Consider the following 13335-nt stretch of genomic DNA (forward strand, 5'->3'; position numbering starts at 1 on the left):
ATTTGAAAATGTGTAAAAAACTTTGATCTACTTTTTTTTTTGTTATATTTGAAAATATGTAAAATAAACGTAGATCTACTTTTGTAGCACTACACATGTGAACGTAGATCTGCTTGGACCGTTTATGGGTTAACCTAATTTTTTGTATAAGTATTTCCTTCTAATATACTTACAAGGGCTGAGTTACAAACATTGTTTTGAATACATAACATGTCTGTTAAGAGTTCTCATCGAATATATTACTTTGTAAACTTCTTGCTTTTCCTGTATTTAGTATGTAACTTTTGTTAACAGGTTTGAGAGCAACCTGGGAGACAGAGGCAATGTTGGAATGCGGGGAAACTATAACCGTGGAAATCGTCGTTATGACCACAATCAGAGCTATGGCAGCGGCTATGGTGGCAGGTAATTGTTAGATGTAATTTATTTTTTTTTTAAAGTTTCCGTTGGTGAGCTGTAGCTTTTAGTTGCCACTTTATGGTTGACCTACTGATGCAGAAAATTCACATTGAACCCACAACTTGGAAATAAAATTAAACGAAGATTTGGTTTATCCTGGACATTTATCAGATTGTTGGGGGGGGGGACAGTGGGAGAGAGTGAGAGTGAAAGAGAGTGAGAGTGAAAGAGAGTGAGAGTGAAAGAGAGTGAGAGTGAAAGAGAGTGAGAGTGAAAGAGAGTGAGAGTGAAAGTGAGAGTGAAAGAGAGTGAGAGTGAAAGAGAGTGAGAGTGAAAGAGAGTGAGAGTGAAAGAGAGTGAGAGTGAAAGAGAGTGAGCGAGAGAGGAGGGAGGGTGAAGACGTGTCACAGTGTGCTCCACAAACTTTCTTAATACAGTGGACCCTCGCCTAACGATGGCATCACATAACGTTAAATCCGCCTAGAGATACATTTTAACGCAAAAAATTTGCCTCGCCTAGCGCTAAAAAACTCGCTCCATGTGATTCGTCCGAGACGCGTCCATGTGCGGCCTGAGCCAGCCTCACTTGTTCCGCCGGTGGCATTGTTTACAAGCCAGCCTCCGCGGTAACATCCAAGCATACAATCGGAACATTTTGTATTATTACAGCATTTTTAGTGATTTCACCTGCAAAATAAGTGACCATGGGCCCCAAAAAAGCTTCTAGTGCCAACCCTACAGGAATAAGGGTGAGAATTACTATGGATATGAAGAAAGAGATCATTGCTAAGTATGAAAGTGGAGTGAGTGTCTCCGAGCTGGCCAGGTTGTATAGTAAACCCCAATCAACCATCGCTACTATTGTGGCCAAGAAAACGGCAATCAAGGAAGCTGTTCTTGCCAAAGGTGCAACTTTGTTTTCGAAACAGAGATCGCAAGTGATAGAAGATGTTGAGAGACTGTTATTGGTGTGGATAAACGAAAAACAGATAGCAGAAGATAGCATCTCTCAAGTGATCATAAGTGAAAAGGCTAGGAGTTGCATGACGATTTAATTAGAAAAATGCCTGCAACTAGTGATGATGTGAGTAAATTTAAGGCCAGCAAAGGTTGGTTTGAGAGATTTAAGAAGCGTAGTGGCATACATAGTGTGATAAGGCATGGTGAGGCTGCCAGTTCGGACCACAAAGCAGCTGAAAAATATGTGCAGGAATTCAAGGAGTACATAGACAGTGAAGGACTGAAACCTGAACAAGTGTTTAATTGTGACAAAACAGGCCTGTTTTGGAAGAAAATGCCAAGCAGGACCTACATTACTCAGGAGGAAAAGGCACTCCCAGGACATAAGCCTATGAAAGACAAGCTTACTCTGTTAATGTGTGCCAATGCTAGTGGTGATTGCAAAGTGAAGCCTTTATTGGTGTATCACTCTGAAACTCCCAGAGCGTTCAGGTAAAAGAATAACCTCAAGGCTAATTTGTGTGTGCTGTGGAGGGCAAACAGTAAGGCATGGATCACTAGGGACTTCTGTGACTGGTTACACCATACATTTGCCCCCACTGTGAAAAATTACCTAATTGAAAAGAAATTAGACCTTAAGTGCCTCCTGGTGTTAGACAATGCCCCTGGTCATCCTACAGACTTGGCAGCACGACTTTGTGGGGACATGAGCTTCATTAAGGTCAAGTTTTTGCCTCCTAATACCACTCCTCTCCTGCAGCCCATGGACCAGCAGGTTATTGCAAACTTCAAAAAACTGTACACAAAAGCTGTGTTTGAAAGGTGCTTTGTAGTGACCTCAGAAACTCAGTTGACTCTAAGAGAGTTTTGGAGAGATCACTTTAATATCCTCAGTTGTGTAAACCTTATAGGTAAGGCTTGGGAGGGAGTGACTAAGAGGACCTTGAACTCTGCTTGGAAGAAACTGTGGCCACAGTGTGTAGACCAAAGGGATTTTGAAGGAATTGAGGCTAACCCTGAGAAGCGTATGCCAGTTGAGGAATCAATTGTGGCATTGGGGAAGTCCTTGGGGTTGGAGGTTAGTGGGGAGGATGTGGAAGAGTTGGTGAAAGAGGACAATGAAGAACTAACCACTGATGAGCTGCTAGATCATCAACAGCAAGAAGCCACACCTGAGGAAACTGCTTCGGAGGAGGGGAGAGAGAAATTGAAGAAGTTGCCTACTTCAAAGATTAAGGAAATATGTACAAAGTGGCTTGAAGTACAAGCCTTTGTGGATGAAAATCACCCTCAGACAGCTACTGCAAGCCGTGTTGGCAACCTGTACACTGACAATGTTGTGAACCACTTTAGGAAAGTCATGAAGGAACGAGAGGTACAGACCTCTATGGACAGATATGTTGTGCGACAGAAGTCCATTGACTCTGGAGCTGGTCCTAGTGGCATTAAAAGAAGAAGGGAAGTAACCCCGGAAAAGGACTTGACACCTCAAGTCCTAATGGAAGGGGATTCCCCTTCTAAACATTAACACCATCAACACTCTCCTCCTCCCATCCCACCAGTCATCACCAGATCTTTAATAAAGGTAAGTGTCATGTAACTGTGCATGTCTTGTTCAGTTTGTGTATTAAAATTAATATTTCATGTGGTAAAAATTTTTTTTTTCATACTTTTGGGTGTCTTGCACGGATTAATTTGATTTCCATTATTTCTTATGGGGAAAATTAATTCGCCTAACGATAATTTCGCCTAACATTGAGCTCTCAGGAACGGATTAATAGCGTTATGCGAGGGTCCGCTGTATATACGTCAAACACGGTGGTTCGTAAGACATATATATACGACCAAAACAGGCAAAGGGTTAAAATAGAACTCAAAAGGGGCAAAACTCCCAATGAATAATTTGTGCCCAAACTGTCAAATTTATGCCAGCATAATTCTGTAAATTTTCCATTAGATTTCTCATTTTTGGTGTCGTGATTCTCTATCATTACAGAAGATACTTTTTTTTTTTAACACTGTCAGTACTTTTAATTTGGGGGGTTTCAAACAATGAAAGGGTTAATTTCTGAAGCTTGTGTTGTTTTTTTTATCATTAACAGTACTACCAGTTTCCCTGTCTTCTTGTTCACTCTTGCTTTTCCACAACGAGTAGTTTTCATGACGTATAACCTCGCCCTTGTTTAAAAACTGGCTTTAAAGTTTGGTTTTAGTTTGCTACAGTAATGTTTGTTACTGTATTACACTGTTCAAAGTATAGTGGAACTTCTGGTCACGAACGCTTCCGAACACAAACAAATCAGTTCACGACCAAAAACTTCACCAAAAACAAACAGCTGCGCCAATTTTCACATTCCATGCCATTTTTTTCGCACACGTCTCATCAACAAAGTCTGGGAAGGCACCATATACAGTGGACCCCCGACATTCGATGGCATCGACATTCGATAAATCCGACATTCGATGCATTTTAACGCAAAAATTTCGCCTTGACATTCGATCGAAAACCCGCTATTCGATATGATTCGTACGAGACGTGTCCACGTGTGGCCTGAACTGCCCCGTGTGTGCCAGTGTTTACAAGCCAGCCAGTGTGCGCGCATCTAAGGATACATTCAGTACATTCCATATTATCCATATTATCAGTGTTTTTGGTGCTTGTTTCTGCAAAATAAGTCACCATGGGCCCCAAGAAAGCTTCTAGTGCCAACCCTGTGGTAAAAAGGATGAGAATTAGTATGGAAATTAAGAAAGATTTTGAAGGGTTTGGGGCTAACCCTGAGAAGCCTATGCCAGTTGTGGAATCCATTGTGCCTACTTCAAAAATTAAGGAAATGTGTGCACAGTGGGTTGAACTGCAAACCTTTATGGATGAAAATCACCCTAACACAGCTATTGCAAGCTGTGCTGGTCACTATTACACTGACAATGTTGTGAACCACTTTAGGAAAGTCATAAAGGAACGAGAGGTACAGGCCTCTATGGACAGATATGTTGTGCGACAGAAGTCCAGTGACTGAAGCTGGTCCTAGTGGCATTAAAAGAAGGGAAGTAACCCCGGAAAAAGACTTGATACCTCAAGTCCTAATGGAAGGGGATTCCCCTTCTAAACACTAACACCATCCACACACATCCCTCCTCCCATCCCATCAATCATCACCAGATCTTCATTAAAGGTAAGTGTCAATTATTCTATTGTTATTAATCTCTTGTTATTAATCTATTGTTAGTGTTGTTATTGTAATTATTCTATTGCATTAAACTTAATATTTCATGTGGTAAAATTTTTTTTTCATACTTTTGGGTGTCTTGGACGGATTAATTTGATTTCCATTATTTCTTATGGGGAAAATTAATTCGACTTTCGATATTTTCGACATTCGATGAGCTCTCAGGAGGGATTAATATCGAATGTCGGGGGTCCACTGTACTGGACTTGGAATTCAGCATTCCTGAATGAGATCTCAGAGGATTTGAGACCTCTGTTGTGAAGGAGATCGTGTCCATGGGCAAGACCGTGGGTCGTGTAGTTGACAGTGACGTCATCGAGGAACTGGTCGATGATCACGAGGAGGAACTGACAATAGATAAACCCGCTGAATTCTAGAATGAGCAGCATCAGGTGCTCACTGAGGAGCAGTCATCGGAGGAAGAAGAAAGGGAGGAGATTCAAAGTGATATGATAAAAGCCATCATAGAAAAATGGAATGAGTGCCAGGATTTCTTTAAGATCCATCCTGACAAAACTGTTGTGAACAGAGTGTTGAACATGATAAATGATAACATTGTCTCTCATTTCCGTAATGTTTTAATGTGAAGGAAAAGACAAGTCACATTAGATCGGTTTATGGTGAAGTTTGTTCCACCAGCTAAACGAGAGAAAGCACCTGAAGGTGAACATCCCTCCATTGCGGAGGTGGACTCTCCCTCAAAACAGTAACATCCTTCCCTCTTCCGTCCTCGCTTCCTTCATGCCAGAAGTCGACTCGTGCAAGTTTAGTTTTCTTGGTTGTTTATGGTTTGTTTTTTCTGTTATTTAGGGTTTTTTCTCTTTTAAACTGCATTATTTTGTATAATTAAAGATATTTCAAACTTTGATTATTTTTTTCTGTGCTTAAAACTGTTTACAGTGAACGGACTTGTGCAACATTAGTTTTCTCTGTTGTTCAAGGCTCTCTCAGTGTTACTCTAAGTTTTTACATTTACTTTACTATTACACTGTGCATTCTGTGGTATAATTAACTATTTTTGTGCTGAGAAATCATAAAAAAAAAATTATATTTATGTACAGTTTGTAGGGGTCTGGAATGGATTAATTGTATTTATATACAGTCCAATCGGAAAATTAGGTTGGGGTCACGAACAAATCAGGCCGCAACCAGAGTTTTGGAACGAATTATGGTTGTGATCGGAGGTTCCACTGTATTCCACTTCTCTTTGCAAAGAAAACTTTAGTGTCTTTGTTTCAGCACCTGAAAATAAGATTTTGTTCAGAATATCAACCCAGAGGGTTAGCCACCATGGGTAACTGAGTAAAGTCAGTGCATCATTGGGGTCTGTGTCTGATTTCTATTGGAACCATTTTGATCATCCCAGGATGCAACGTACAACAGTCTAACACCCACATTCCTACTTCTAGTTGAGCAGGGGCAGCAGGTGTAAGGAAACATTCCCAATGTTTCACCTGTTCTAGGAATTGGTCTTGGACCTCCAATATGGGAGCTGAGGATGGTACCATCTTTTCTGTTGTGTTCTTTATATGATCTTGTATATCATAATCAAATTCTTTTTTTTCTTATATGATCTGAGAAGTGCATTTTTTATGGCTGTGGCATTATATTTTGAGTTACAGCTTGTTCAGTTTTTTGGTGCATACACAACATTATTAGATTTGGATTGACTGTAACTGAAATAACTTGAGTTTATAATTATAGGTGTATTTCAACATTTTGAATAATCATCTCCACAGGCATGGTGGTGATATGAGCTTTAACCACCAGGTGGTAAATCCATGGGAGGGTGGTGCAATTCCCGATCCTGGTAGTGCAAGAGGTCATTCAGGTTTCATGCCGCCTCATGGAGGAACTGGTGGCAGTCTCTTAGGAGAGTTCAGAGGAAGTTCAGACATAGTGGGGTCCATTAACCACCTCACCCGAATGGGCAACCCTGAATCGAAACTTGCTCTGAATATCCTCAATGCAGTTCTCGCAAAAGTAAGTGAATTACATTTATGTATTTTTAGAGATTACTCCTCCTTTTGGAAACTAAAGATTACAAAATCTTATTTCTGGAAATATTTGCTCGGTAAAAATCTAAATTTTGGGAAGGTACAGATTCAAAATGTTTTCTGGATTTTTTAGAATTTAAATAGGTTGGACGAGGCAGAGGTTAAAAAATATGATTAGAATAAATAACCCATGAAGTGTTACCAGAACATATGCTATTAAAAAATTCTATTAATAGTGAAAGGTTTCATTGAAAAAGTGTCATGATACACTATTTAATGCAGTGGGGAGTGGTACAAGTTGAGAAAAGATGGATGAAATTTGTTTACACAGTTGCATAATAAGTGAGGGCATCATGATTAGTATTATATAAAATTGGATGGAAACGAGCAGAGGCAAGTGGTTTTTATGATTTGATGTGTTGGAGTGTGAGGAAAGTAACATTTAAGATGGGATTTAGAGAATCTGGTTATCCAGACTTGAGCCCTCGAGGTGGAGAGTACAGTGCTTGCACCGTGGAGAAGTGGTGGGGATGTTGCAGTTCATTGGGCCACCTGAGCTGTGATGTCAGCACACTTTAGGCAAGACAGTGATTGAAGGAAAGATGGTGAATATCATAAGTTGAAAGTTTCAAAACTTGCCAAGGGTATACGTATATTTATTCTGATAAATTTTTGAATGTTGCACTGTAGCTCTCTTGTTTATTGTAATGAAATTTGGGTGTGTGCTTATGTAAGTATTTGAACCAGAAACATGTAGATACAAAATTAGCATGGTTCTACATACAGTGTTGAGTGACCAGCTCTTAAAATATAGGTCAAGATGTGAATTTGTATTTAGGCATTTGGAAAATTAGTATGCAGTAAACTTAGTTAAGAAGTAATGAGATCCTCCTCAAGGGAAGTTCCTTTATGCCAATGAAGGGTTCTTGATCCAAGCAATTGGACTTGACTGCCCATTCTTTGGATCAAACCTGATTGTCTCCTGTAACCCCAGGAGGGTGCTGATTGGCCTCATGAATTTAGCACTCTTTCCCAGTGAACGTAATGTTGCTAAGTGTGAGGTTCATTAGCATTCCTCACTTCCTTTGACTTGAACTGCTTCTGGTTGTCTTAGCTTCTGTTGGATGTTGAAGTTCTATTTGTTGTCTTGTTTTTTATTCATGTCTTATTCCCTAGAACATTTTAATGTATTTTAGTTATTTTCATGTACAGCAGGAGACATAACTGGTATAATATTTAGGCTTGTCTTTATCTTTTTCAGAGATGTTCCCTTGTCATGTGATATACTTATCTTTGGTCTACTCTTCCTGATACCCAGTTTAGTTATAGTACTCCCTTTTTCTTTATCTGTGACAAATGCACTCAGGAAGAAGCTTGCTGATGTTGATTTTGCAGACGAACTGGTCTTTTGCTTCACTTAGGTCTTTCATCATCATTGCAGATGCATGTGGTCCCAGTCCCTGGTCCCATTATGTACCTCTGTAATTTTTTAATTACTGCCCAGTCTGCAGATGCTCATGTGTTCATTGCTTACTTGTTTGTAAAGTGTTGATTCAATTCCTGGTTATTATGTTTTTAGAGCAGACTCTTGAAACTTATGCATACACCCAGTGATAGATACTCACCCACCATTAAAATGTGCTTTGTTTGATGATCAATCACTTTGTAATTAGCATTCCTCAAAAGCCACAGAACATCCATAGGGCTGGGGGTACAAACTTAGTGGAAGAGCTAGTGCATACAAGTGATAGAATTGTAAATTGGCCTAGTATCTTGGGCATTTGGGAATGAAACATAACTGGTAGATTGAGTGCACAGATGCTAAGGGAATATAGTACAATCCTCAATATTTTTGCAGGGTTGAACTCTTGGTGGATATTTGTTTGGGGCCTCATGCCATTTCTTAATGTTATCCTCTTGTCTTATACTTTTGGTATGAGTTGCACTAGCAACAATCGGTTGGGACTTATCACTGATCCCTGAAGTGACTTGCAAAGGAATTATCTTTGTAGGAGAAGAAATGCAAAAAAAAAAAAAAAAAAAAAGTCGTACATTAAAAAAAGGATGATAAAGAATATCGTGAAGGTTAATGAAAAATGGCAAACTATCTCTAGAAAGCTGTAAACCTGAGTTGCTTGTAGGGAATGGGAGATAGTGTTAATGGGTAAATAAGAACTTGGTTATATTGATACTGAAAATTAATGATTCAAGGATTTGTTGATGTAAGTGTACAGAAGTAACATGGATGATAAAAACCCTGTAATTTAAATTTTTATGAGATGCAAGTATATGTTCATAAACTGATGTTAGGCTGAGGCCAAAAATAACTGAATACTGCAATTAAATATCAAGCAGAGATTTATCCTTGACCCTATGGAATTTTTAATGAACTGCATGAGCATTATCTGGATATCTTGCCCATGAGTTATATATTATTAACTGTTACTATCATCAATTTTATGAAACTAGGATGAAGGTCGGAGTCACTGGAGTGGTGGTCCCCCTGCTGATAAAAGAAGGCGCATGGATACAGTGAGTAAATTTCACTGAATTTTTATTATTTGTTAGCTTAAAAATATAGTGGGAAATGAAGCCTTTAAAATTATAAAGATTTTGTTTAATGTTATACACATTGGTTTGGTTTTTTATTTTGTTTCATATTGCTCTCGTTCTGCAGAAAGAGAAACTGCTATTGCAAGTAGAATTTTTCTTCACTGATCTACTGGTTAAGCTGAGAAGTTGCTGCCCTTCTTATACATAAAATTCTAATGTTTAACTTTTTTGTCTTTCATTTACTGTAAATAGAAGATTCACAAACATTTGTTTGTGCCTGGTATTTATGGTGTTAATCTTAAGATTTTTTTTTTTTTTGCATTTAGTAATTACCAGGAAAATGTTGGGAGATGGAAAGGCTTCATCCAAAAATCTTCAAAGCAAACCCAAAAGCATACAAGTTGGTTGTTATAACTGCACTTGGGGCAGAAGTTGAATTGAATACCCTTTACAAGGGGCTGATGTCTCCTGTTTTTCAACTTAAAGTTGTTACTGTAGGAGACACATTCGAATTCATTAAAAAAAAATCGTTTTTAATGGAAGTGTTGACAATTGAAAGATCTACATGAAACCTTGGGCTTAATATTTCCTTGTTTCTATTTGGATGGTACTTTATATGTGCAGTTCCCTTCTGCTAACAGCATAAAATCAGATATGTAATGGTTGTTGGACCATTCTTCTGAGCATTAAAGTTATCAATTTGCTTAATGGGCCATTGTCAGTGTTATTGATCATCTACATTCCAGTATGAGTAATAAATGCCATTATTGTGTGGTATTTATTCTTCGAGGTTACAGTTAACCTTCAAGTGTTGAGAGGTAAGGCCTCTTCCTCTGTTTTTTACTTTTTGAATTGGCCTTATGCAGGCTTAATTATTAACCCATGTTTTATTGGGTTCTGTATGGTGACTCCGGTACTGTGGGAAGGATTCCTGTATTCAGGATCAGCCTACAGGGCATTTAATATGTATGTTGTGACTGAGAGGCGAGTGTCTCCAACAGGATGGGGGTTATGATATCCACCGAGGGCAGTCATATGCTCCCTCAATGCATCATCTGGCCCACAAGGTTCCTCATCGTGACCATCAGTACAGCCCTCACCGGGCTGGCAACATTCAGTCTCAGCGCCGTGGTAAGGGTGGTCGTTCCTTTGGCCAAGCTGGTCGTCAAATGATGACACAGCAACAACCAAGGAGGACAGTGAATGTCAAGAGGGGAAAGCCCATCATTAGTAGGGGCCTTGCTAAGAACCAAAAGAAGAAGGGTGAGACAACAGTAGCTGCAACTGGTACAGCTGGTGGTCAGAAAGGAGATAAAACTGAGGGTGGTGATTCCTCAGCAACAGCTGACCCTAAACAGAGGTAAGCTCTCTTCCTGAAGTGCTCTTAACACTCCTTTAGGACCTGCTCCTAGTGTATGGGTCGACTTCACTAATTGGTGGAATTTTGTGAAGAAGACCTTTAAATTATGCTGATGAGCTGCTATATAGCAGCTAATATGCATACTCTTCATTGATTTACATATTTTTTCTTTAACCCAACAGCTTGTTTAAAGTTGAGTAACTCACTTAGCTTGACTGTTGGAGAATTCCATAAAATATGATCAAATATTAGTGATAGTAAGCTATTTGAATCAGAGATTTTCACAATCTGATTAAATCAAAGTTGGGCAGAAATAATTGGCTGCCTCGGCTAGTCAGTTATATCTTATTGGAAGTTATGTAGATGCATTTAAGTAAACTTTCTTGGTCTATAATAATGCTACATATCCATTTGCAATTAAAAATATAACAGGTTCAGGTCAAATTTATTAAAAAAAAAAATCTGTATCCTATTCATTATAGTACAAAGTGAGAGCACATGTTAAGATGCACAGTGGTTCTCCAAATGTTTCATTGTTCCTTGTAGATGGTTTCTGCTTTGGGGGACCATAGTAATCCCAGCACAATTATTGCACAAATTGCTGCCTCTGATTGAGAAGCTTGTCTCTAACAAGAGGTGATCATAGTTTTTGGAATGGGTAAAACTTTTGAATTGTTTTGAAATAGGCATCTCATGCAGTTCAACAGTGTTTAAGAGAAGACAAGTTTAAAATTAGTGTTAAAAATTGATAAGCTACACTATCTGTAACAAGGAAGGCACGTAGTTGTGGAAGGTATGTTGGTAATTTACCTATACTTTGAGAGGAAAACATATTATTGCAGCTTTGCCACTATCTATCCCTAACAGAAGTTTCAGCAAAATCAGCTTAAAAATTGCAGGTAAATAATAATTATACCCTAAGGCATATAGCAACACTGTGGTTAATGATAACTTAAATACTACATGCATTGAATTGTAATGTTGCATGACTATATACCCCTATTCATATTTTAAAGAGAAAGCACACATGTTCATTAAAAAATATTTATTTTGTAAATGTAGTATGTATTAAGGTTTTTATTAAACCTTAAACTGTCCAAATGTAGATCTACGTTCACGTGTGTAGCGCTCCGAATGTGAATCTACGTTATGTTTACATTTGAAAACGTAAAATAAGATGTAGATCTAAGTTTGGAGCGCTAAGCAAGTGAACGTAGATCTACGTTTGGACAGTTTTAGAAATAATGATACTGTGAAAAGAAAACATGCTGATGAGATTAATTTATTGAATATCAGTCTCTCCACGAAGAAAGTGATATCATACAGCGTGTGTGTGTGTGTGTGTGTGTGTGTGTAAAATATATATATATATATATATATATATATATATATATATATATATATATATATATATATATATATATATATATATACATATATATATATATATATATATATATATATATATATATATATATATATATATATATATATATATATATATATTATATATATATATATATATATATATATATATATATATATATATTATATATATTTTTTTTTTTTTCAACAAGTCGGTCATCTCCCACCGAGGCAGGGTGACCCAAAAAAGAAAGAAAATCCCCAAAAAGAAAATACTTTCATCATCATTCAACATTTTCACCACACTCACACATTATCACTGCTTTTGCAGAGGTGCTCAGAATACAACAGTTCAGAAGCATATACGTATAAAGATACACAACATATCCCTCCAAACTGCCAATATCCCAAACCCCTCCTTTAAAGTGCAGGCATTGTACTTCCCATTTCCAGGACTCAAGTCCGACTATATGAAAATAACCGGTTTCCCTGAATCCCTTCACTAAATATTACCCTGCTCACACTCCAACAGATCGTCAGGTCCCAAGTACCATTCGCCTCCATTCACTCCTATCTAATACGCTCATGCACGCTTGCTGGAAGTCCAAGCCCCTAGCCCACAAAACCTCCTTTACCCCCTCTTTCCAACCCTTTCGAAGACGACCCCTACCCCTCCTTCCTTCCCCTATAGATTTATATGCTTTCCATGTCATTCTACTTTGATCCATTCTCTCTAAATGACCAAACCACCTCAACAACCCCTCTTCTGCCCTCTGACTAATACTTTTATTAACTCCACACCTTATCCTAATTTCCACACCGAATTTTCTGCATAATATTTACATCACACATTTCCCTTAAACAGGACATCTCCACTGCCTTCATCCGTCTCCTCGCTGCTGCATTTACCACCCAAGCTTCACACCCATATAAGAGTGTTCTTACTACTATACTTTCATACATTCCCTTCTTTGCCTCCATAGATAACGTTTTTTGACTCCACATATACCTCAACGCACCACTCACCTTTTTTTCCTCATCAATTCTATGATTAACCTCATCCTTCATAAATCCATCCGCCGACACGTCAACTCCCAAGTATCTGAAAACATTCACTTCTTCCATACTCCTCCTCCCCAGTTTGATATCCAATTTTTCTTTATCTAAATCATTTGACACCCTCTTCACCTTACTCTTTTCTATGTTCACTTTCAACTTTCTACTTTTACACACATTCCCAAACTCATCCACTAACCTTTGCAATTTTTCTTTAGAATCTCCCATAAGCACAGTATCATCAGCAAAAAGCAACTGAATTCCCATTTTGAATTTGATTCCCCAAAATTTAATCCCACCCCTCTCCCGAACACCCTAGCATTTACTTCCTTTACAACCCCATCTATAAATATATTAAACAAACATTGTGACATTACACAACCCTGTCTAAGACCTACTTTTACTGGGAAGTAGT

General features: G+C 38.3%; 1 protein-coding gene across 3 annotated transcripts in view; it reads left to right on the plus strand.

Annotated features, from left to right (window-relative positions):
* Window positions 1–294: 294 nt before the first annotated feature.
* Window positions 295–13335, plus strand: part of LOC128694719 (zinc finger protein on ecdysone puffs) — a 144147-nt gene continuing 131106 nt past the window's right edge. For 2 of the 3 annotated variants that reach the window (XM_070087367.1, XM_070087363.1), the window contains exons 1-4: window positions 295–405; window positions 6329–6572; window positions 9056–9118; window positions 10141–10499. In XM_070087367.1, coding sequence (XP_069943468.1) covers window positions 332–405; window positions 6329–6572; window positions 9056–9118; window positions 10141–10499 — 740 coding nt within the window. In that variant the 5' untranslated portion in view covers window positions 295–331. Of the gene's footprint in view, window positions 406–6328; window positions 6573–9055; window positions 9119–10140; window positions 10500–13335 lie in introns of those variants that run through there. The other variant, XM_070087372.1, reaches the window with a different exon arrangement.

Source organism: Cherax quadricarinatus, chromosome 2, assembly GCF_038502225.1.
Source record: "Cherax quadricarinatus isolate ZL_2023a chromosome 2, ASM3850222v1, whole genome shotgun sequence".
NCBI classification, from domain to species: Eukaryota; Metazoa; Arthropoda; class Malacostraca; order Decapoda; family Parastacidae; genus Cherax; species Cherax quadricarinatus.